Source organism: Thermobia domestica, chromosome 12 (genome assembly GCF_964235325.1).
Source record: "Thermobia domestica chromosome 12, izTheDome1.hap1.1, whole genome shotgun sequence".
Classification (NCBI taxonomy): Eukaryota; Metazoa; Arthropoda; class Insecta; order Zygentoma; family Lepismatidae; genus Thermobia; species Thermobia domestica.
The window spans coordinates 32,317,721-32,344,749 of record NC_137465.1 but is presented as its reverse complement, the minus strand read 5'-3'; the positions used below and the strand labels follow the sequence as shown (position 1 = coordinate 32,344,749).

The 27,029-nt window shown below is 36.4% G+C and overlaps 1 protein-coding gene across 1 annotated transcript in view; it reads right to left on the bottom strand.

Moving 5' to 3' along the window:
* Positions 1–241: 241 nt before the first annotated feature.
* The window catches only part of MED27 (mediator complex subunit 27), a 32,939-nt gene continuing 6,151 nt past the window's right edge, over positions 242–27,029 (bottom strand). The window contains exons 2-6 of the mRNA XM_081733613.1: positions 25,167–25,311; positions 10,075–10,202; positions 8,564–8,657; positions 3,686–3,913; positions 242–489 (exon numbers count right to left, since the gene is read on the bottom strand). Of these exons, the coding sequence (XP_081589739.1) occupies positions 355–489; positions 3,686–3,913; positions 8,564–8,657; positions 10,075–10,202; positions 25,167–25,311 (730 nt within the window). The 3' untranslated portion in view covers positions 242–354. The remainder of the gene's footprint in view (positions 490–3,685; positions 3,914–8,563; positions 8,658–10,074; positions 10,203–25,166; positions 25,312–27,029) is intronic.

Genomic DNA, 27,029 nt, shown 5'->3' with positions numbered 1-27,029 from the left:
ACGCGCCTTTGGCGTGGGAGACCCAGGTTCAATTCCCGGCGGAAGCTCATGTGGTTCGGATTCCATGTTAATCACTAGGTCCCATCTCTTATAGCCTCGCTGCTGAAAAGGATAATAAACTCAAAATCAACTCAACTCACTTGTTTTTCGAGTTAGCTTCTTCTGATGCGCCTTGTATGAATGTATTGTATACAATATTTCGAAACATTACATTGTATCAGACAAAAATAAAAACAACAAATTAAACAGAAAGATTTTATAACTCATTTATTTCGTTTCAATATTGTTAAAAGAATTCCAGGTACAAAATTTCAACATGAAATATATGAAAAATGATATATATTTTATTATTTTCTATGGCTTACAATCTTCATGGAAAGGTTCCAGCGATCTTAAGTCACGCCACGTTGGAGGAAGTGCGTTCAACAAGTGATTTCCACATCTCTTGCACGTATCAGTGAACAAGGAGTTGAAACTGTGAAACCATGTCTGTAAGGAGAAAAAAGTTCAATTCTATCATTTTGACTTTGTATATACTACTGATTATTAAAACTGTTGATTTATTTTTTAAACTGTTGAGTTTAGGGCGAAGAATTTTGGTAAAATTGTTTAACTTGTTTCGCTAAACAAAGTAAACTTAAGGGGCAATTAGTATTCCTACCTGTTAGGAACATTTAAGCATAAAAGACAGGTTCCTCTTTTTTTTTTTCCAGGAATTTAAGTAAAAAATCCCTTTTTTCTCTGATGCTCAACTACAATTTATTATTATTAAAGAAGGTTACAATATTTGCTAAAAGAAAACTGACTTACACAAGAGAGTAATTTTAACATGAAATAAACTTTTACTAAATCATACATTAGAACGCTAGGAGACCAAAAGAAGCTTAGACTCCATTTTAACCACTTTTATATCAAGAAAGGTAACTTACATAAAACTTGTGTTTCTCAATCCGAACATCAAAACTTTTTTTTTTTTTTTTTTTTACACAACTCAAGTAGATTTTTTTCTGTTTTGGTTGTTTTTTTCAGTTCGTACTAAGACCAAAATCTCCCCCCAAACTTCAGGTTCCTTCTTTTTTATTTTAATTTTTTCTCTCATTAATTTTTAATTAGAGACCTAAGTTATCCCTAGAATTTTATTATCCATTTTATTATTAACACATTACCTTTATTGTTTATAATAACAAGTATTTTTATTTTAGTTATCAGCTTGCACTGACCATCGTCCTTCAAGACAGCTCATTTTTTGTTCACTTAGATTATATTATTAAGGGTTTTTTAGTTTATTTAACTTTCTTTTTTTCACATTTACAGTGATCATTTTTCTCATAAATTTTTGCTTTTATTACACTACTGTTCGGCCGGAGGCAAGACTCCTAGCTGATAAATCGCCCATTATATTCTACACGCAACACTGATAATTGGTTTTGCATTTCTAGTCAGATAGTACGAGGGAGGATCAGAAACAGGTTACAAAGCCAATATTTCTAGAGTTTCGTCTGTTATAGAGGAATGGGGAGTGTGTGGTAATTTTAATACATGGAGTTGCCAACTGTGCAGAGTTCCAGCCACCCACCACCTATGGCTCTAGTAGTAGGTAAACACAAATGGCGACTCGTTTGGAAAACAGGTCTCGCGAAGAAGTCTGCTCAATTATTCGATTTCTGTAGGCGAAGCATGTAACCACGGCTGAAATTCAATGGCAGCTGATAGAGGTTTACGGAGAGACTGTAGTGTCTCGTCACCATGTCGCAAAATGGTGTCGAAAGTTTGTGGCTGATAGAGAAAACGTCAACGACGAGGAGAGCAGTGGCCGACCAAGCATCGCATCAACACATTTGAACACAGCTGATTCAGGACCACAGGAGGATCACGTTACGGCATCTGATGGCAGAACTGGGAATGTTCCGCACTTGAAGGAGTACCTCTGAGGCCGTCCTTCGCTTTTTTAAATACCAGAAGGTAATCTTCAAACTCATCCCACGATGCGATAAGTGCCTCAACCAATAAGAAGACTATGTAGAAAAATAACCTAACGTATGTACTATCTGTTGGCTGTATTGTTTATATGAAATAATCTATACATGTTTTAATGTAGGCTTTGTAACCTTACTTTCTGATCACCCTCGTACTATAGTAACTAATAAAATTATATTACTTCAGCAGACACAATGATTAAAAAACTGCGTAGGGCGAATTCCAATGAACTGTAAACTGGATGAACATCTGAAGAAAATGATTTTATTATTATGGAGTAAGTGAAACATAACCTACTTTCCAACATATCCACCATCCTTGTTGAGCAAGCATGTGTCGTAACGCGACAGCAGCTTTTGTATGCTTATGTCAAAGAATTCTGCCTCCAGAGAAAGAACCGGATGAGGAGGACACACTGTCCGTCCTAGAAAACTGTGCACATCATTTTTCGGACAGACAATGTTTATTTGAATTTGTTCTTGACGGGGGAACCCTTATATTTTCGTTTAGTATATGGTTTGATTTGAGTTTAGCGTCCCTTTCAGCAGTGAGACTACATAAGGCGCGAACCTACAACTTAACGTGTGATCCGAACCACACGAGTTCCCACCTGGAATTGAACTTGGACTCCGCGCCAAAGACGCCAGTGCATGACTGTTGCTTGGTTTCTGATGTCAGGTAAGACACCAATGTTTCGTCCCCGGTGACAATGCGCTCGAGGAATTGGTCACCTTCCTAATGGTAACGCAGCAGAAATCTCACAGCGGTCGCAAAGCGCATCTTCTTATGCTCCGCTGTTAGTTGTTTTAGAACCCATCATGCATACAATTTGTGAAACTGAAGTTGTTGGGTAACGACCTCAAGCAAAAACAAACGGGACATCCGCGGAAACTCGCCTGAGAGTTGAGACATTGTCAACCACCTGTTCTGCAGAATTGCTTGCTGCACACTTTCCACCAATTCAGGCTTAGTCATGAACGGTCGGCCACTACGATGTTAGTTATACACATTGTGTGGCCTGCTGTGAATTATCTAAACCTTCTGACCATACTTCCACTCATGACATCCGGTCTATACACTTCACACAACTGCAGGTGGATCTCTGACGGCGGCAGTGTTCCATATACAGTGCGTTCCACGAACAACACTATGCTTGATCTCCTGAAGAAACCAAGTCTGATAGAAACATGAAACCTTTTGTAACCTTCAAGGGACATCAAAGACAACATTATGCTAAGAAGAATCCCCCAAGAGGGGGACTTAATGGAGTTACGGTGTAACTACAAAATTTTAAATAGCAACCCCCACCGTGTGGTACTTCGTTTGAAAGTTAATAACGTGTAGAGACCAATGCTGGAAACTGCTTGTCACTATCGTGTCTCTATTCATCATGGTGGCCATCCGTAAGTACGGTAGAAATACTCGTAGTTGTCCCTCGCAACCCCCTTAGGCCCCCCCTCATGGAGGATTTTCCTTATCAGCATAATGTTGTCTTTTGTGTCCCTTGAAGGTTACAAAAGGTTTTATGTTTCTATCTGCCTTTGTTTCTTCACGAGACGGGCCTTAGTGTTATCATGGAACGCACTGTATATAAACTACAAATGGAACACGTCTAAAGGAATATATATATATATAAGCTCGTAAATTTTCCCAACTAATCGACAGACACACTTCACTCTATTAACAAACAACAAAATTTTGTACTTACCATGAAAGATCTGACAGCTAATTCAGGTAATGTTGGTGAGTAGAAATGCAACATGGCGGCATTGGCGTTCTCCGTTACTTTCCGGAAGACTTTATACCGTGACTCAGTCCATAGATCCAGCTGCCCGTTGTCGGTGGTGAATTCTTCGTTGCAGCCTTTTACAAGTACGAGTTCAATCATGAGACCTCGGAAAGCCACCACTGCCTTCAAAATACGACCTAGCGTAATCTACGAAAAGAAAATATAAAAAGGATGATAAAAGCAATGAAAATTACAATTCAAGCTATTGCCATATACCGTATGTATACAGTGAACTACAGAAAAACATTCACGATGCTGAGTCTACACCGGAATTCCGCTTCATATTTACCTCACTCCCTGGACCATGCTTACTAAATGTTGTGGAAAGAATAATTCAAACCACAATATTTTAGTAACCACATACCGTAAAACACGATGTCTTTTCGAAATTCACGATCTGGCCAGGTTAGCATTGTAGTTCAATGGTACAGTGCCTAATTTTATTTATTTATTTCTAGACTCAACAAGCTACAAAGCCCAATTACAGTGTCCATTACATGTATTAAGCAAGTATAACACATTCATATTATAATTCACTTATAATGTGGTTGCAATATCATTAATGTTCTTTAACCTACAATTTTTCTTATTAATTATTACACTATAAAGAACTGCCTTGAATTGACTTATGCTGTTAATATTAATATCCAAATCTATTCTGTATTTTGTTAACCTATTGTAGGTTGTACTCAATCTCCATATTGGTGACCACTTGTTTGCATTCGTGTATAATCTGCTGCAGTAAAAGAAATTGAAATTTTCACGACGATTTACATTTGCAGGAGTGCGTATTTTAAATTCTGGAAGTAAATCACTGCAGTCGATTTTATTATTAAATAACTTATATAGAAACAACATATCATGCATTATTCGTCGCTGTTCTAGATTTAATGTATTGAAGTTTAAATTTAGAAGTTGACTATTGTATGTCTTCGAATATATTTCTCTCTATATATATGCCAAGTACAGTCATGTCGTATATCTCTAACTATCTTGTTGTGGGAATATAATTTGATAATGATTTTGCAGGGTATTTTCAATACTGTTACTATCTGTATAATCGGCAAATTATATTTGTGGTAAATTTCATAGGAAAAGAATTATAAATACGAAAATTAGAATAAGTAAACAAAATGTTGGTAAATGGACAAGAAAGAGTTTTTTCGTTATGATGTTCTCATTTACTGCTCTTTTGACATGAAATTTACCCATGTCTTTGCCGATTATACACATACTAACATTATAAGAAATACCGGGCGAAATCGTTATCAAATTATATTCCTACAGCAACATATTTACAGACATGCGACAATCATTTTGGACGTAACTGTACTTTAAATATTTATTCTGGAGGTTTTGATCAGAAAAGTTCCAGACTCGATCCCGGTCAGGCGATTGGTGGTGAATAACATTTATCCATAAGGAAAATGTCTCAGTTCGTGAGTCACGCTAAACCTCATAGTAAACAGTCACATTAATAGGTGTCATTACCTGCGCTGCCTGACGCCAATATATCTCATCTCACTAGCGTGAAAACAATGTGCCGATGAAACATTTATTGTAAACTACTGTGACAGCTTTATTGCAAATAAAAAAAACTGTTTTATTTCAATTTAATTATTTGAAAAACAGTAAAGGGCCGAAAACATACATTTGAACATTAATATTTGTATAACATGTTGGGGTTAATAGGCAAATTTAAAAAGAGTTGTTAATTGTAAACAATAATTAGAGCTTTAATTAATCTCGATTTCAACCTATAGTGTATAAGAAGCGGGCCAAATAACTAGTTTCTTTAATGACTATAAATCTATGTAGTGCTCTAATTCATGTGGCTTTTCTCAACAGTCACTTTTACCGGAGCAATTAGAAAGGATGGATTAGGACAGGGCGCAAAATTTCCGGTCGCCACGTCGCCATTGGCGACTAGAAGTTCAGAACTGGCGACCAATGTTTAGTAGGAATGGTTTCTGCCTAAAATTATAGGGCTGCGCAGTTTCTGTTTCGCAGGAAAATAATTGTCACTGAGTGAGAGAAAACACCGAATATGAAGTCTTCAAAACTTTTGGTTTCTTCTTTGACGCTGAATCAGACACTGAAAATGATTTACAGTGAAAACTTCATTGCGAGATTCCCAAATTTGCTTCCAATTGTCATATTTTGTGCAGTTTTACCTGTGAGTACTGCTTCATGTGAGAGAGACTTCAGCAGTCTCAGCAGAATTAAGAAATGAAATTAAAATAAAATGAAATCTTTGTGTTTTACGTCCCACGGTTATGCCGGTTAGGCTAAGGAAGATGGTGATTATGAGAAATGAATAAAATGGTGGAATGAAGAAAGTGTGAGGAAACGGGAGAACCCGAGAAAAACCAAGAGCACGGTGTTTGTCCACCACAAAGTCCACACAGCGCGAGCTGGGATCGAATCAGGAACCCCAAGTACCAGAGGTGAACGCTCTACCACTGAGCCACCGCGCCCCCACATATTTAAGAGTGCCTACAGGAATTCACTGAAGACTGACACACTGGATGATTCGCTGACAATTTCCATCAATGGCCTTCACTTAAGGACTTTGATCTGAAAACTGCAATCGACAACTGGTACTTCAGTGCAGAGAGAAAGGGAGCGTTACCAAACGTGAAGTCTTTAACATGTATATGAATTGTCCAATTCAAAATTGATTGCCCTGAATCTAATTATATGATTTTGAAATTTTATGCCGTAAAGTAATCTCTTTTTTTGTCAAACCAAAGGCCTATTGGGGGGGGGGGGATTAAGAGATACTGGCGACCATCATTTTTGGATTGGCGAAAGCGTCTGACTTTGAAATTTTGCGCCCTGGGTTAGCAGATGTTAGGTGTTGCAGAAGGTAAATTAATGAGATAACAAAACTTTTACTTTCTTGTGATCTGTTTTGTTATTCTCTGTGCCGGAATCACTTGTATTATTACACTAACTCGCCTTCTTGTAAATTACAACGAAAAACTTACGAACTAAAGGAAAGGTAGAAGTTTTCTATTTATCATTATTATTAGTTGTCTTCCCAAGCCTCCGGCTCGCTATATGCTATCGGTTAAAATTTTGACAAATTAAATTCTAATTTTCTGGAAAAAAAAAGTTTGCGCAACTAACTTGCAGTAACATAAATACGAAAGGTATTCAATAGGTTTTGCACAGATGGATTTAATGTTTTTATTAGTTGCAATATGACGATGAAAGTTTAGATGTGCATACTTTGATAATTTGGCTTCAAAATGATAGCAATTGTTGTTTCCTATTGTTCAGTTAAACTATAATGAACACTGAAGTAGACATTAGGACCCGATAACGGTCAGTAGTGGAATTCCTATTCAAACCGGTGATAAATCAGCTACAGTAATTAATAGGACGTTGCTTCTGGTTTATGGAGATCACATCCTGGACCGCGCCAATATCCAGCGTTGATTGCAACTGTTTAAAGATGGTAATTTCACTCTTTTGGCTAGAAAATTATGGCCTCCTTTTTCTGGGATCAGTGTGGTGTAATTTTCATAGACTTCTTGGAACATGACTCCACAATTAACGGAGAGCATTATTTATTACTGGATGCTCTCCAAACCAAGAGACCGGAGTTACAAGGTAAGGTCATCAAAGTCCATCACAAACCTCACACAGCCATGATGACACAGCAGAAAAACATGAAAATGGGATAGGAAGTCGTTCCTCAGACTTCTTATAGTCTGGACTTGGCTCCTTCAGATTTCTTCCTGTTTGGTCGTCTGAAAGCACAAGACCTGCGAAGAAAAATATTCGAGAGTCAACGCCCTCTTGTCTGAAACAATGGTGTAAAAGTCAGTCTCCTGAATTTTACCAAAGCGGATTCAAGGCATGAAAAGAACGTTGGACGAGATGCGTCACAGCAGATGAAGGCTACATTGAGTGACAAGGTCTTGTAGCCAAAGACTCAACTTATGTTCACCTGAAATTTCATCACCATATTTCAACTAATAACAACATTATAACTATCTGTACGAAACTTATTCAATGCCCTTCGAATAAATGTGCATAACTAAATATGGTTTCGATCCTTTTTCCTATTCTGAAACAATATAGTTTTCAATTTGCAATAAAATCGTTTCAGTATTTTGTAATAAATTTTAAATTGGCATATTGTCTGCACGATAGCGAAATCTGTTGGCGTCATGCAGCGACACCTATTAGCCAGTTTACTATGAGGAATTCGCGTGACGCACGGAATGAGTTTTTTTATATTATAAATAGAAAATATTAGTCTGAGTTTCTGTGTTTTGTGTCCTTATACAACACCAAGATTATGAGCGATGGGACCTCTATTAGTGAGGGCTCTGACCCACGACCGGGACTTGGGTGTAGACCATCATGCAAGATCAACCCTCACAGTATAGGCCGTTTCCCATCACACTATCTCGCCTCCAAGAAAGCATCATGCCATCAATCCCGGATATATAAACGTATATCTTTTGTAACATCTAAAATTTCCTAATCCATCATTTTTAATTGTTCTGATCAAGTAGACAGGTCATACAATTCACTAAAATTAAAAGCAATGTAAAACCGATACAGAATACTAGATGAGTTCATAGCTTTTTCTGAGCACCATAACGCACTATTTCTTTAATATTTTACTTGTATATATCATCTATTTATTGAGCCTCCAAGGATTTATGAGGGGAACGCCAAACTAAAGATTTCAGTACAATTTCGATAGAACAAACAGCTATGAATTCGTTTATCATGTCATAATTCATTTGGCTTACGTTGAAAGCAAAATCACATTACCTGTAATACAGCATTTGTTGCAAATGGCCTGGAGACATTCACCGTCATGTCATTGTACAGCCTATCTATGCTGGCCACTACAGAGTCAACAGCCCTGCAATAAACAATTATTATTTAACATCTCTAAATGTGTAAATGTGAACATGAAAATGCACGGTTAGCCTTAAAGAAAGAAGTCATTCAAACGCTTTAGAAACTGTTACAAGAAGAATTCATATTGTCTTATAAAGAACGTTTAAGTTTACAGTCTCCGCTTTTCGTTTGTGTTCGTGACGTCAATACAAAAGGATTTCTTCATGTTTGAATTTACAAGAACAAATTATATTACTCATATTGCGCCACTTTAGAACATAGTATAGTAAACAGCAACTGTCTGTCTACAAGATAGCACATTCATGATTGGAGCAAGTCATTTGAGGAAACTGACTGACCATCCAAGGGAAAAAGTTCCGGGAGACCACTCGTTTGGTGAAGAATCGACTTTCCGCGTCAGTAGAACAATGAATAAATACAACCACTAATAGAGCGAATAGAATACATATTACCAATATCTTTTCTTTTTCTTTCTTTCTTGTGAATTAAGGTTAATATAAGTGCACTTAACACTAAAAGAGTATAACTATTACGATTTTTCTTTCTTTGCAGGCAAATGAAAGTATTTTTGTCAATTTCTATATATATAAAAAAAAAAGGGAGGAATGTATACACAAGGTAGCCCCCACCCAAATAAAGTGACTTATCTAAAGAAGACACCAGGTTAAAAATAATATACTGTTTTTAAATAAACTGAAGGTATCCACTCAAGACGGAAGCTTTAAGTATATTAAGACCTTTTTAGCTGAATATGTTATAAGCCTCTACGATTCTTGATAATGAAAACTCGACAAAGTTCCCGAAATATTGGATATTTTTACTTAAAAATATAGAAAGATTAGTATTGTTCATACATGGGGGACTGAGAATATAAGAGCTGTAGTGGTGCATGTGTGGGATTTACCTAAAGTGAATGATTTCTGTGCAATATCCCATAAAAAAGTGTGTGAACCATTCTTTTCCCATGGCAAAATACTGCGTGAAATAATCAACACATATTAGGTGAGTGGACGCTTAGTCGCATTGATACACTAAAGTTAGAAATTACATGGATGAAAATCTGCTTCGGTGTTAGATCAACAAACCAGAACATGGCTCTGATACGTTGGCCAGCAAGAACAGAATTTAATAACATGTTATTACTTCTTGTGAAAATACATCAAAGAACCGCGTTCCTCCCTGTGGATATGAAAAAACAGTATGGTTGTGGCGATACGGTTGCATGAAAGTAATCGACGACTGCCTCTCACATTCACTCTCGATTGAAGGACACACTCGTGAGCACTGAAAGCTTTAGGTGTACTGAAACAGCAGATAGGGAAGCAAATAAATAAATAAATAATAATAACTTTCAACCAATAATGTGCACCCTGCGCTAATTATATTATATAAATGAAAACACACAAAATTACACTTACTGAGGAGGTACATTGTGACTACTAGTTTGAGTTCTTCGCCTTTTAGCTGTTAAGCTAGCATTTATGTATGACCTTTTCAAAGAATTCTGACTTAATAAAGAAGCAGCCAGATTTGCATACTCGTGAACCTGAAATATTAAAACAATTGAGCCATTAAAACTTTAAATCCAGTAAGTCAATAAACAATATTCAAACAGCACAACAAAACATTTTGCACTTTAAAACTCTATACAGTGGTCACAACAACAAGATGGCCTTAGTGGGTGGTAATCGGAACTGTCCGAACAGTCGTATCCTATTACTTGTGACACTGTAATTTAATGTGTGTCCAACGACGTTGTCATAGTTTTGGTCCCCGTTACACTGTAATTAATGACTTACACATGCGGCTTTTATCTTTCTTTCTATATAGAGAAGGGGGAAATGAATAAACATTGACTACCTTGCCTCCATATATGAGTCGTTCCTTCTCAACGGAAGAAGAAATATTCTGTTGAAAGCAGGTTGAAAGTGTCAAATAACAAAGCACTCGGAGTTTCCAGACTACTTTTTTCTTCGCCAAAACATTTAAGACATTCCATTCCTTACTCATGTGACGGAAAAGATCAACCTTTACTCACCCCTTTATTCTCGCCTAGAGCTGTCGTCCAGTTCGAATTTTGCTGGCAACACCGAATTTCGGAGAAAATATCTGTTTCACTACCATGTAGTGGAAGGAAAAGGCTAATAGATCAATTTTCTATACCACCCACTAAGGCTGTTAAGCTCTTGCCTAAAGAATACTGTAGCATACGAATAAATCACGCAGTTCTCCCAATGGCACTGCAAACAAAGAATATAAGGTAACAGTGATGCAATAATGTTTTAACAGTACAGCTGAAACATGGTGTGAAAATGAAATGTCACAAATCTGTTTTGGTCCTTCAACAAGCATATGTTTAGAAAGCACTGAAGAAATTTACAATGTATAACAGGTTCCGTTTATTTAAGAATGGGGTCAATACACGCTGAAGAATGACCAGTGTAACAAGAAGTCTTTGGCATCTAGAAACAAACTAATGTTTGAAAAAAAAAAAAAATACGACATAATTTCATGTAATCATGGGGTGACCATCATGGAATTGGAACAAGAAATTGGCACCTCTCATGGATCCATTTATGCAATTCTGTCTGACAATTGAAAGTGAAAGCTTCCTCGTGGCTAACGGTTAGCGTATGCATCTTTGGCGTGGGAGAATCCGGGTTCCATGCCCGGCTGGAGCTCATGTGATTCAGATCCTACGATAGGCAATAGGCCCACGTCTCATATAGCCTCGCTGCTGAAAGACGCTAAAACAAATAAAAGTGAGACACGTCAATGTGAAGTTCGTGCCCAGGCAATTGACTACTGCTCAGACTGAATGTCGCATGATAGTCATTTGCGTCATGAATCTTCGTCTACTACGAGGGGACGAACTGTAGGCATTCACTAGTGGCACACAGTGTTTGTCTCTGACGAAAGAAATCATATCCAAGATTGTTATACTCACTAGCTCCCTTGGCATCAACTGTATGATGCACTATGAGTTCATATCACTTGGACAATGTTAATGGTCAGCTCTCCCTGCAAGATTTGCAGAAGCTGCGCGATGCATTTCGGACAAAAGAGTGGCAAGTGGCAGGTACACTGGTTTCTTCAAAATAATACTGCACCGGCCACATATTGCTTGTTGCGTTTCTCGCCAAGAAAAGCATTCGTCTCATCCTAAACCATATTCTCCGGATTTCGCCCTAAATGATATGCCAGTTCTCTACTTGAAAATAGATCTTAAGGGAATGCACTTCGCATCACGATGGACATCAGATTGAATGCAAATGCCCCAACTGCAGAACTGGTTGGGCTGCCAATTCGATTATCCTCAAAACATGGCTTTGTTCGGCTACCTTCTTTGTACTCAAAACTAGAGAGATATGTATAAAAATAAGTAAATAAATAAATAAATAAAATAAAATAAATAAAAAATATCAGCACGGTATGCGCAAAAATATTGGAAAACATTCTGCTGTTTTTGATATAACATGTGATTCATCCGACCTATCTTTTGTATAGTAGGTTAAGAGGAAACTGGTCTTTGTTTCTGAAGATTTCAAGAGTCAAAGTAAAATCACATTTACCTGCAGTGTCAATATTACAACTGTCATGCTACAGTAAAATTACCTTATGTACTACAAAAGAAAATAAACCAAACTTTTTTTTTTTTTTTTTTTTACTTGGGCATTTAAAACTATATTTTCAGGAATACAGATAAAACTTCTGGTATTTATTTTCTGTACAGTCCTTCATATTCTGCGGAGCACAGCAAGTAACTCTGTAATTAGTATTCAAAATAAACATACAAACACGATGAGAAGAACCTTTAAAAGTATAAACCTTTATTTAAAAATATAATAATTCGTTTGTTTCTTCTATCTCTGGTGTGTGGAATCCCTATATTTTTCTGTTTACAAACAAATATTTTTTTTATATTTTGACAATTAACAAGCATGGTTTTCTACCATATCTGCATAAAATGATAATAATAGCTTTACTCATAATATAAAACTTATAATCTATTCTATTATATAAAAAACTTCGAGGTGACTTATTCATCATCAGTCAAGCCGTACTACAGGTAGAAATTAGAGAGGTGAGACTCAATGTACAGACTCTTCATTAAAAATTAAAAAAAAAAAAAAAAAAAAAAGTTATTGTTTTCGAGAACCCTAAGGGGGAACAGGGTATCATTCCTATAATATTCAAATTTATCGTTCTTTATTCAGGAAGTGGCAAATGTAAAAATTTGCTTAAGTTGTAGGTGTGATATTCGGCATACAGGCTCTTAGTTAAAAGTAATGAAATATGTCTAAGCATCTCAAAATATCCCATTCCTAAGGGAGTGATTTCTATATTCAAACTCTGTATTTTCTTTGTTCTGGAAGTTTTGAATTTAAGGATACGTTTAAGTTGCAGGCATGAAATTCGGTGAATGAAGTCTTAATTAAAAATAATGAAACAAATGTTTTAGCGTCTAAAAATTCTGCTCCTAAGGGTGGAAAGGGGATCATGTCTAAAATATCCAAAATGCCTTTCTTTATTCAGAAAATTGCCAACCGAAAGACCTGCTCAGGGTGTAGGTGTGAAATTCGGTATATAAACTCTTCATTAAAAGTAGAGGAATACAAGTTTCAGCGTTTTAGAGAAAAGCTCCTAAAAAAGAAAAGCGGGAAAACTTTGTAACAGACCGATTAACGGTTGTTTACATTCTATTTGAGTTGGCTCCCGGATTGTAATATTTACCCGTATTGCAATGTTTACCGGTTGTTCATGCAGCGTTAAAGTTGAAGTTGGTTCGTGTATTGTAATACTGAACCCGAGTGCCTCCAAAGATTCGTTTTTTTTTATGTTAATTTGTTTCGCTGCCAATGAAATAAATGGCACAAAAGAGTTATTAGTTTTATATGCGATATGCAAAACACATATGAGATACGCAAACACACCGATAGTTTATCACAAAATTTCGAATTGTTTCTTTTTACAATGTTTTCGCGTTACTGTAATAATTCAACTCAGGTTAGAATTTAATATAGTAAAAAAATTTATTTTACACTTTCATTCTACTTCAATTTACCTTACCTTATTGAAATAACAATCCAAAACAAGTCTTTGGCTAGAGAAAATTTAATTGCTCGCGTTATTTTGTTGTTTTCCGTCATTCTTCTGTTAAGAACGTAATGATCATTTCTGGTTATTCCCGCAAGAGGGCATTCGAATCACTTTGACGAAAAAGAAATGCTAAAAAGCATAAAATGGCGGTTTGTTAGCAGTTGTGATTGAATCGTAGCCATGGTGAGGAGAAATAATCACCAGACAGAAGTAAACAGGTATTTCTAAATTATCAAATGTGATCCCCAGTAAGTTAGAAATTGGAAACCTATATAAATATTCGTGATCTTTAAGGTTAGATTCTTGTATCGATATGTATTTATGGTAAAATTGTGTTAATTACAGTCGAACATATAATATTTAAAAACGCGTTTATTAAGGTCTGGTGACGCGAGGATGATGACGCAGTGAAACGCCGTTTTACAATGTAAAAAGAACGATGGCTAGGTCGGCTCCTTAAAATATAGAAATTTTGTAACCAAAAGTATAATCTCTCGGAACTAAACCTAGTATAAATTACTAATTGGTGTTAACCTGAATTATTTGGAAAAAAAGAACACTGAGGAGTCTGACCGAAGTGAAAATTTCTATAAAACAGGTTTTGGCTAAAGCCATCGAGTGTTACTTCCGCCATTACGAGTGATAGCGTAATGTGCAGGAAGTAGGTTTGTCGAGGTTTATTTCACCAGATACTAGGACCAGGGTCCCATATTCAATAGGACGTGGAACTGATACCTGAGGAAATTGATTTCGACGTGTGAATAAATAGGTTTGGTAACCTATTCTGTCCTGTGAAGCTAGGAATCCAGGTGGCAAGGACCGGGAAACTATTCTGTAGGAACACTCACTTGGTAATATTAATCCATTTATTTATTCTCTTCTTGTTCCGATTATAGACAGAATCACAAATTCACCAAATGGAGTGTTTCGAAATAAATATGTATAGTTAAAGTAAAAGGCGTTACGCGTTTAGACAGCTCATCTCGTTACCACTCAATAGAATGATATCATAAGAATATGTGATCAACATCAAAAATTGTTGGTGAACTTTACTTTAAGCGCACCGCTTGATATTAATATTTTCCATGTGAGAATTGATACGGTTTTCCTTTGTTGTTAGATTAAGTTAGCTCTGAAATGTCATTTTAACATGTACCTTATTAAATAATGTGTTTAGGTTACCTCAGCCAGGATTCTATTTACTTTAACGCTAAGACATTATGAATAAAAAAACGAGTGTTATAAATTGGCGACTTCAGCTTTAGGATATTTGTTTACTTGATAAAGTATTCTGTTTTGTGTGCTAACCGAGATGAAAGTTAAATAATGAGTGGATATAACGATGATGAGTTGCTAAACGCGTGACCCAATTAATATGATGTAAGATGAGTGAAACAGATATAATGCATGAGACTGAAGAATATAGTTGTTGTAATGGTGCAAATAGTGTTGAGAACGCGATTGCAATTTGTTGCGAGAGTTGTGACAAATGGTACCATATGAATCGTTTAAATATACCGGAAAAGGAACAAGAAGTGTTAAGACACTCAGCGGAAAATTGGTATTGTGCAACTTGTGTAGGTAAACAATCTGTAGAATCAGATGGGGAGGAAGTGAGACGTACACAAAACCCAAGGAAAGTTGCTCCAGAAATTGAAATTGGTGGAGGTCCGCTTCTAGATAAGTTAGTGGACATAATTAAAGAACTAAAGTCTGAGGTTTCTGAGGTACGGAAGGAACTAAAGTCTGAAGTTTCGGCAGTAAGAGTAGAACTGATTAATCAGATGAGACAAAAACTAATTTAGGACAAACCGTAGAAAATGTACGCGATAGTTGTATGATGGAAGTAAATAATGTAAAACAGGATATGACTAGTCTTAGGTTAGATTTAGATAAAGTAACCGTAGATGTTAGTGAATTTAATGAAAATGTGAATTGTAAATTAGAAACTACGACTAAAGAGGTGTCAGTGTTGAAAACCCAATTCGGGAATATAACTTCCAAATTTGAATCTGAATTGAAAGGTGTCAAAGAGCGACAAATTGATGAATATAGGAAATTCCGGGATGTAAACGAACAGACCGTGAATATGATAAAGATATTGGAACGTGACATGGTCGACGCGTATCGTCAAAATCGGGAACGATGTGAGCGGAACACCGATACCCTAAAAAAGATACTTGAATCGGATGGTGTAAATGCGAATAATGAAAATTTTCCATTTGAAGAGAATTTGGCTAATAATGAACGAAGTTGTCAGGATGTTAGGGAACCTTCAGTTCCAAAATTAGATAAAAGTCGGTTTGAGGAAATTACAAATATGACCGAGATGTCTTCCTCGTCTGATGTGGAAGAAATTAGGAATAAACCCTCACATAAACATAAGAAAGTGAGACAAAGGAGGAAAGAGAAAGGATCGCGTTGCGAATCGTGCACTGAGCGGTGTCCTCCATTAGATCTTGTTGTGAATAATCATGAAACCGAGGATAGGCTTAAACTAGATTGTGAAAATAGAAATAATGACAACAGTCCTTCGTATAAAAGGGGTGCAGGAACCTATTTGAAGGAATTGCATCATTTCCCAAAATTTGATGGGCAACTGACCCAGGGAATGGCAAAAATTTTCCTAGATGATCTTTTACACACAATGAACATGTATGTTCTCACTGATAGGGATCGAATGTATATAGTGGGACGAGTTTTGGAGAAATCTGCTAAGATCTGGTATCGTAGTGTTGCCTCCCAGATAAAATCTTTCTCTGACTTTTTGCGGCTTTTCAAACTGCAATACATATCGGAGCGACTAGAGAGGGCACAGAAGCGCCACCTCTACTCGCTACGATATGACAAAACGAAACATTCTTCATTGCTAGGGTTTGTGCGACATATTGTTGAAAGATATAATTCAATAGTAACTTCACCTTCAGATCAAGAGTTGAAGGATCTGATTTTAGATTGCCTTCCTGAGGAAGAAGCGAAAATTTTGAAATTAGGCTCAGTTATCACAGTACAGGATCTGATGCTACGAATAGCCGAATTAGAATGTAGTCCAACTCCCTCCTTAGGAAATCAGGGTAGTTTAAAATTTCAACCGAGAAAACCACAGGTCAGGAAAACATTCTTTTTACCTAATAACACTAATCGAACCGACAATGCGGTGCAAACGGAGCCGACCTGCAGTGAAAGTAGTGTAAGAGAAAATAACTCTAATTCCCAATTTGGAAATAAACCTCAAAATTTCAACGGGAGATCACACCGTAATACCTGGAGAAGAAACCGAAATCAAAAACAAGGATGGGAAAAGAATAGAAATAATAACTTTAGACCCATGAACGGTATTCAGCCGGTTCCGATGTATGGGGGTGTACCAGTACCAGTACCATATACAGTACCGGGAATGTACAATTTTAGTAATATGAAACCGGTTATGATGCCAGGTCCTTCTGTTACTATGGTAACTTCTTCATTTCCCCAAAGCTTACCTGTTGTGACTACTGTCACTTCCGCTTTGCGTCCACCGTATCCTTCGGTGACTGCGGAACCGACAAATCCGGTAGTTGTTTCGGAAAACATGTTGAGCAGTCGTCACTGAGGGGAGACGACGGCTGCTCCAACCAACTTCTCTCCCCGAATCAAAATGCTAGTAAACCTTATTCTTTTGAGAAAGAAAATATGTCGATTGAAAATGAGTCTTCGTTGAAATTACTGACTTATTTTGTGTTAAAGGAAGAAGAAGGGAATATGTCCAAACAAGATTTCGAGATATTTCCTTCCCCTTCTATAAATTGCAAGGTGGGGGAAATGCAAATTAAATGTATCCTTGATACTGGGGCAGAGCTGAACCTCCTCAATTATGATATTTGGCAAAACCTTCAAAATTCTTTTCGTTCGGCAAAGCTCAAACCAGTACCAAGTGTACATTTGACTGCTTTTGCAGGTAAAGACAAGTTTCCTGTGAAGGGATTGCTTGAATTAACTTTAAATATACAAGATAATCTTTTCAACGTCCCAGTCTTTGTCGTTAAAGACATGAAAGCTGGACTATTATTAGGCTCGCCATTCTTCGCTAAGTTTCGGGTCACTTTGGATAGTCATAACAGAAAATTAGTTTTGAAAAATAATAATGAGGAAGAAGTAACTTTGGATATTTCCTATCCAAAGGTGCTCCTTGTTCATTTAGATACTAATTTGGAATTACGTGAACCTAACCAAATTCTTTCTTCTTCTAATGCCCAATGTAGAGATTACGGTGAGATTTCTGAATTGGAAATCAAAGAATACATTAAGGGTCGCGATGATTTAGATGATGATACAAAATTGAAATTAGAAAATTTGCTCCTTAAATTCAAGCACTTATTTTGCGACTATCCCAAACCTATTCGATGCGAACCTTATAAAATAGAATTAACAGACCAAGAACCTGTGGTCGGAAAGATCTATCCAATCCCTCAAGCTATGCAAAAAGAGTTTGAGGAGGAATTGAATAAATGGATAAGGTTGGGGATAGCCAAAGAACATCCCAGCAGTTATCGCAATCCAATTCATTGCGTGAGGAAGTCCTCTGGGGGTGTGAGACCTGTAATCGACCTCAGATTACTGAATTTAAAGGTCGTAAGTCCGAAAATACAAGTCGAACCCATCAATGAGATTCTTACTCGCATCTCTGGGGCTAAAATCTTTAGCTCCATGGATGCTACAATGGGATATTATGGTATTCGACTGCATCCTGATTCCTTCGCATCCACAAGTTTTATATATTTAGGCCGACAGTATGTATTATGTGTCCTACCAATGGGTTTAAAGTCTAGTCCTAGTATCTTCCAAAATGTGATGAATTCATATTTTGGACTAGATACTAGAAAATTTGTTGTAGTGTATCTTGACGATTTAATGTGCTTTAGTTCTACTTTTGACGAACATTTTATCCATTTAGAACAACTCTTTGAAATTCTAACTTTTGGAAATTTTGCGCTAAATTTCAAGAAGTGTCAGTTCGTCAAGTCTGAAATTTTATTTCTGGGACACATTGTGAATGGGAAGGAATTAAAGCCGAATCCCAAGCAAAATGAAGCGATAAAAGTATTTTCCGATACCGAAAACTAAGAAGAAACTTCGGTCCTTCTTAGGCATCCTTTCCTGGCGAAGAAAATTCATTCCTCAGTTCGCCGCTCTAACAGCGCCATTTTTCGATTTGTTAAAGAAAGACAAGAAATATTGTCTAACTGAGGAATTGCTGAGTAGATTCCAACAATTGAGAGAATTGTTGAGTGAGCCTCCAGCGCTCAGTCAACCTAATTTCGACCAACCGTTTCACTTATTTTCAGATGCGTCGCTAGAAAATTTGGCTGGCTATCTGGCTCAGTATGATGATACTGGAGAGCTTCTTGTTATCGGATATGCAAGTAGAAAATTAAAGTTATATGAAGTTTCCTATTCGATCTTCCAACTGGAGTTGCTGGCAGTATTGTTTCTGTGCGAACATTTCTCGTACTATATTTTAGGTAGGAAAGTTACGGTCCATTGTGACAACAGCGCAGTAACATACGCTTTTACGTTACAGAACTTAGATCCCCGAACCACAAAAATTTTGTTAAAGTTACAGAGGTTCGATCTTCGGTTCGAGCACATTAAGGGAGTAGACAATAAAATAGCCGACATATTGAGTCGCAATACTAAAGAACTCCCTGCCGAACCTGAAGAGTATCATGTTAATTTTGTTATGATGAAAGTGCGTGGTTCACTGTAAATGAGTTGATGCAAATGCAAGCGGGTGATAAGTACTGTAATGAATTAAAAGCGAAAATGTCAGACGATGTCGATTCTCGAATTCGTATAGTAAATAATTTGGTCTATATTCAAAATTCGAAAACGAAACGTTGGCTGCTAGTAATCCCAGAGTTATTGATTGAGGAAACGATTAGGAAGGTTCATGAAACGGGGCATTTTGGTGTTAGTAAATGTTTGAAATTAGTTCAGGAAAGGACAAAAACGTACATTTCAAAATTTCATCAATAATTGTGAATTGTGTGCCCGAACGAAGTTCTCCAATAGAATTATTGCTCGTGAGGATCTACATATTGAGGCAGATAAGCCACATATCAAATTATGCATAGATCTCGTGGGAAAATTGCCATGTAGTTATGGATTCTACTACATCCTCTCAATTGTTGATGTCTATTCACGGTTTCTATGTTATTTGCCGTTGAGGACTGCCACAGCTGCTGAGATTGTTCGGACGTTAGAAAAAGAATATTTCTACCTCTTCCCTTATCCAAATTTTATTATATCCGACCAGGGCCCACAGTTCCTCTCGAACACGTGGAAGACTTACTGTAATGATCACCAAATTCAACACATCTTGGTCTCGCCATACAACCCTTCTGGGAATGGCATAGTGGAACGTTCGCATCGAGAACTCAATCGAATTATTCGGTTATTGTGCAGCCATAACCACACTAAATGGAAAACAGTGCTAAAAGTAGCACAAGACCTATTAAACTATTCTTATAATAGTACCATTGGATGTACGCCTGCTGAAGTGTTCATTTCTTTCTCGGCTGCTGATAGATTCAGGGAAAAATTCCCATGGCCTTCTGAATTGAAAACAACAGAAAATTCTAAACGGCATATTCAGGTGGAACCCCGTTTGTTATCAAAAAGAAAACGAAAGTCGCAAAATAATGTGATTGAAATTAAGGAAATGGACTTGGTGATGGTTAAAACCCATTTTCAATCGGATGCATTTAAGAGGGTCACACACAAGTACATGCCTGTATTCATGGGGCCTTTTGTTGACTCGAGTGCATCACAATTCTGTTTCTTTAAAAGATTTGGAGGGGAGAGAAGTGCCGACTCAAAATTTATCAAATATAAAATTGTTCAACTGCTCTCCAGAAAAGAGAAGAATTAATGAAAGACTTTAAATAGTAAAAAAAAAAAAAGTTAAATGTTAACGTTTTAAGTAGTTTAAAAAAAATTTTTTTTTCTTAAAGCCGCCGGGAAAAATGTAACAGACCGATTAACGGTTGTTTACATTCTATTTGAGTTGGCTCCCGGATTGTAATATTTACCTGTATTGCAATGTTTACCGGTTGTTCATGCAGCGTTAAAGTTGAAGTTGGTTCGTGTATTGTAATACTGCACCCGAGTGCCTCCAAAGATTCGTTTTTTTTTATGTTAATTTGTTTCGCTGCCAATGAAATAAATGGCACAAAAGAGTTATTAGTTTTATATGCGATATGCAAAACACATATGAGATACGCAAACACACCGATAGTTTATCACAAAATTTCGAATTGTTTCTTTTTACAATGTTTCCGCGTTACTGTAATAATTCAACTCAGGTTAGAATTTAATATAGTAAAAAAATTTATTTTACACTTTTATTCTACTTCAATTTACCTTACCTTATTGAAATAACAATCCAAAACAAGTCTTTGGCTAGAGAAAATTTAATTGCTCGCGTTATTTTGTTGTTTTCCGTCATTCTTCTGTTAAGAACGTAATGATCATTTCTGGTTATTCCCGCAAGAGGGCATTCGAATCACTTTGACGAAAAAGAAATGCTAAAAAGCATAAAATGGCGGTTTGTTAGCAGTTGTGATTGAATCGTAGCCATGGTGAGGAGAAATAATCACCAGACAGAAGTAAACAGGTATTTCTAAATTATCAAATGTGATCCCCAGTAAGTTAGAAATTGGAAACCTATATAAATATTCGTGATCTTTAAGGTTAGATTCTTGTATCGATATGTATTTATGGTAAAATTGTGTTAATTACAGTCGAACATATAATATTTAAAAACGCGTTTATTAAGGTCTGGTGACGCGAGGATGATGACGCAGTGAAACGCCGTTTTACAATGTAAAAAGAACGATGGCTAGGTCGGCTCCTTAAAATATAGAAATTTTGTAACCAAAAGTATAATCTCTCGGAACTAAACCTAGTATAAATTACTAATTGGTGTTAACCTGAATTATTTGGAAAAAAAGAACACTGAGGAGTCTGACCGAAGTGAAAATTTCTATAAAACAGGTTTTGGCTAAAGCCATCGAGTGTTACTTCCGCCATTACGAGTGATAGCGTAATGTGCAGGAAGTAGGTTTGTCGAGGTTTATTTCACCAGATACTAGGACCAGGGTCCCATATTCAATAGGACGTGGAACTGATACCTGAGGAAATTGATTTCGACGTGTGAATAAATAGGTTTGGTAACCTATTCTGTCCTGTGAAGCTAGGAATCCAGGTGGCAAGGACCGGGAAACTATTCTGTAGGAACACTCACTTGGTAATATTAATCCATTTATTTATTCTCTTCTTGTTCCGATTATAGACAGAATCACAAATTCACCAAATGGAGTGTTTCGAAATAAATATGTATAGTTAAAGTAAAAGGCGTTACGCGTTTAGACAGCTCATCTCGTTACCACTCAATAGAATGATATCATAAGAATATGTGATCAACATCAAAAATTGTTGGTGAACTTTACTTTAAGCGCACCGCTTGATATTAATATTTTCCATGTGAGAATTGATACGGTTTTCCTTTGTTGTTAGATTAAGTAATATCTTAGCTCTGAAATGTCATTTTAACATGTACCTTATTAAATAATGTGTTTAGGTTGCTTAGGTTAGGTAAGATTTAAATTTAACGTGTCCTATAATATGCATCTATCTTGATTGTTAGGTTAGGAAATCAGATTGTGTGCTTGCTGTTGAATAATGTACTTTTGTGTGGTCTTGTGATATATTTCGGAAGAAAAAGATATCTCAATTGCTTGTTTACGTTAGGTAAATTGAACTTGTGTGCTTATGGTTAAATAATGTGCTATTATTTTGTCTCGTGATATATTTTGGGAAATACGATGTTGTCTTCTGATATATTCTGGAAAATACGTATTTTGATCGCTTGTTTAGGGTATGTAAACTTAACTTGTGTGTGCACGGTAAAATAATGTAATAATGTCCTGTTATTTTTGCTTCGCGATGTTTTTTTTTTTTTTTTTTTTTTTTTTTTTTTTTTTTTTTTTTTTTTTTACATGTATTTCCAATTGCGTAGGTTAGGGCTTTATGTAGGTTAAGAAATTATATTTTTGAAAATGATTTCGTACATATAACTCGGGTCTTAAATGTGAAAGGTTTTTTGGTAATTTAGGATAGTAAATGTACCGGTTTTCATTGTTGTTGTCTCATGATATGCGAGTGAATACTTGATCTGTGCAGATTTCAGCTAACCTCCAGTTGTAGTTTTTTTTTTTTTTTCTATATATTTAAAACCTTGTTCGAATATGCTTCCGTGCAAGTCTGTCTTGGGCACATGTTTAGTTTAAAGGTGCCATTAATGCGAATTCCCTACATATTTGCCTCATCGGAAGTCTACGTAGCTAACTGACGCTCGACTTTACTGATAAACATATACGTATTTACATTTATCAAGTTTGTCGTTCTTAAACACAATCTGGAATTTTATCGTGTATCCATTGCTCTTGAAAATTAATGACATTATATTGTGAAGTTAAAAGTGATAATAATGTTGATAATGACGTTCTAATCTCTCATAAAATATGTAAACCCTGGCGTAGAGAAGTAGAAGTAGAGCATTTTTTTTTTCATTTGTAAATATATCATCTCATTAATAGTAGATTTTTTTTTTTTTGTAGATGTATTATGTACGGTTGATACATGCTACTTGATTGTTCTAAAGTATAATGAGAATGTAGTAGCAGTCATGTAGGGCTTATGTTGTCGCCTCATTTAAATTAATGACAGGGTTATAAACAATGAACGTCTACTTAATAATAATTTTAGTAATGATAATGTCATTTTGTTAAATGAATAATTAGAGCATATGGACTGTTATTCTTAAGTGATCACGAACTGAGTATGTATTGTAGAGATATCGAAATATGAAAATTGATACAATTTTGAAATTAAGTCAATGTAGTAACATAATATCGTAATTGTTTGAACGTACTGCGATGTAGGCAAATATCTAACAGACTCTATTCTGTTGCTTTGGAGAACTATAATGTAACTGTTGACTTATTGGCACCAATAAACAATCACGACCAAATTTCACTTTTATAATTTCGAATACTGCTAATAGAGTTAAGCATATGTAAGTTTGATATATTATTTTTTTTTTCATTCAATTTAAATTAACGACGTTGAGTCTTCTTTCATTTCGATTGGCCACTTAACAAGAATTTGGAATCTTTTGATAAAATTTGTTGCGCATGCTTGAACTGATTTTTTTTTTTTTAGCTAACATAACCTAAACATTAAGTTAAAACATAACCAAAGAAAATGGTTTGTTATAAATTGGTTTATTCTTGAGATTTTCTCATCCTTGGAAAAGATTGTTATAAATCGGCGACCCCTTTGCTATAATATATGAAACTGAAGTGTTATAAATTAGCGATCCAATCCCGGATCTGCCTGATATGTATTCATTAATTTTCAATACCCTAAAAATGGTGTGTTATAACTTCTAAATCTCTCTTTCTTCAATCCCAATATTGGGATTTTGTATAAGTTGGGGGTATGCTCTTCAGCACACGATATCTTCTTTACAAACACGTGATCCAGCGTTTTCGAAAACTCTCAAACTTAAGGAAAAAGAGGGGAAAATTTCTACAATATTCAAATCTCCTGTTTTATATTTATTACACGTCATTCTTTCCATGCTCATAATGGACACTTCTGTTAGTATTGACATAATTGAATGGTTATTTATTTTCTTCTACAATGATTCCCCAAGCGCGAAATAATAAAGAATTAGTTTCTAGGATGAACGTGTTCCCACATTGCTTTCTGTTTAAGAGTATACATTACAGACAAAAGGATGAGGAGATGATATTTTGTTTAATATATGTGTGTGTTCTAATATACTATATTACATAGGTTGACACATTTTTTTTATATACATACATTGTTGCTTCTTGTCAGTAAAATGTAGATTCTTTACTTAAAAAACCAAGTACTTTAGTACACAGGATTCGAAATCATGCCTTCTTCTCAGTTTATTTGTCACTGGTTTGTTGACGGTGTACTCTCTACAGTCGCCTTGAATCTGGCATCATCCAGATGGCAGTCTTTGTCTCTTATCTCCTTGTTTGTCATATTTTCTGATTATTTTCTACATGCCATTTGTATATTTATTTGGCAGCAGTGTTCAGATAATATGTTTCTATCAAAGCATAACGCATGTCGCCCCACTAAAGAATAACTGAATGACGGAAAAATAGATTTCCCTTGTAAGCAGACCCAAGAGACATAAGGATCAAGGTTCAACTTTTTTACGCTTAAGGCTCTGGAAGGCGTTCTAGGTTTTTGTGAACAGAAGTGTATACAAAAAAAGACAAAATATGCATTCTTGATCTGTGCGTACTATTACGAAAGCTACAAATACCTTATCTGTCCACTTGTAGCTTTCTACCAACTGTGGATATAATGCTTGTCTATCCTGTGTTGTTTCCTGACTGAGATACGTGGTGTTACCCAGATTAAATGCTCCTGGTGGTGGGCTTAAACTATTCACCGCTTGTTCCACATCCCTGTAAAACAAGTAAGATAAAACTTGTAAAAACTATTTTCCATCACAACATCTATGTATCACAATCACAACCAGATGAACAGAAACTCGAACAGCTGCTGTTACTCCTAATCCTTTTCCTTACTACCGATAAAACATAAAACGTATGCAGAGAACAAATGTAATACGGTATATAGAATTCTTTTCGCATATTCCATCTCAACTCTTTACATACTGTAATTTTATTTTAAAAACATCTAATAAATCTCACATAAATGATAGCTTTGGAAAATTCAAGATTACTAATAAAACTCCAACTGACCAAAGCAGTATATATATATATATATATAAATTATATATTTGTGTTACATAGCCGAAACTGTAACACAAATATATAATTAAATATATATATACCGCTTTGGTCAGTTGGAGTTTTATTAGTACACAAATGATAATGTATAACGAAAACAAGCAATTCCATGCAAAATATGTATAAAAAAAAATTCAAAGCTAATAATATCATCAAAACGCTAGATGCAGGATTAATCTACAAGGTAACTAAAATGTTTCTACCGTTCTAGATCAGTGATAAACAAAAATCAATGCAATGGACGGTACATACTTTTAGGTTTCGCATCTCCCATTTGCGAAGGATCTCCCACGGAGGTGGTTATCGAGGGAATGAAACAGGTGGTAATATGTTGACGCAAGGTCCGGTGTTGGCGCTGGTCCATGGTACAGTGTCTCCCAGCCAAGTTGCTGATGGGTCCTTTTAGCCACATATGGCTTGGCACTGTCGTGCAGGAACAGGACACTGCGATTCACCAATGCCGGCTCCTTCTGCCGAAATGCACGACGCACCCTTAGCTACTGCTGAGAGTAGGGGTCAGTAGTGATGGTCTGGCAAGTGAAAGGAGCTTGTAATGCATCACTTGCCGACAATCCACCATACATAGAGTATAATCTTTCGTGGTTGCAGAAGTGGTCTTGAGATGAGAGGAACAGGGTCACGTGACGACAAGCACTGTCTGGTACGCTCGGGTGTGTCACAGAGGACGCACTTTTCGTCACTAGTGAGCAAGCGATCAAAGATGGGTGAGTTGAGATGCCGAGTGAACACGGATAAACAGGCTTCACACGTCGTTCCTTGCTGGTTGCCGAAAATGTGTGTGGGGTACCCTCATGCTTAACTTCCTTATCCCATGCAGGTGTAGTCTGACTGTTTCAATGGAAACATAGAACCTTTCTGTAAGTTCAATACACGTTAGACCATTGTCCTCCTTGATGGCTCCCTTCAGGGCCTCGTCATCCAACACATGTGGTCGTCTACTGTGAAGTTCATCCCAAAGGCTCACATCTCCCGAACGAAATTTCTGGAACCAATGGCTGAAGGTGCGTTCGTTCACGGCATTCTCCCCAAATGCCTGGCATATGCGGTGTCTTGATGCGGCAGCTAACAGGCTCACTTTAGTCATACAACAAACACACGCGAACAAGCTTCTTCGATATCCCCCTTTCTCTTCGACAATGGACGAACTATGACTACCCTACGTGTGTAACGTGCCGTGCTGGTATTACTGAAGGTCGATGGTCAAACTACCCCAGATCGCTTGGCACGCACGTGCGCCATGTTTCCTCTTTGTGAGCGCATGATTAATGGGATGTCAAAAACGGCAAGAATTTTTTTGGTTACCTTGTATAAAGAGTTAGATTACCGGCAGAAGTTCATGTAATTCGAAT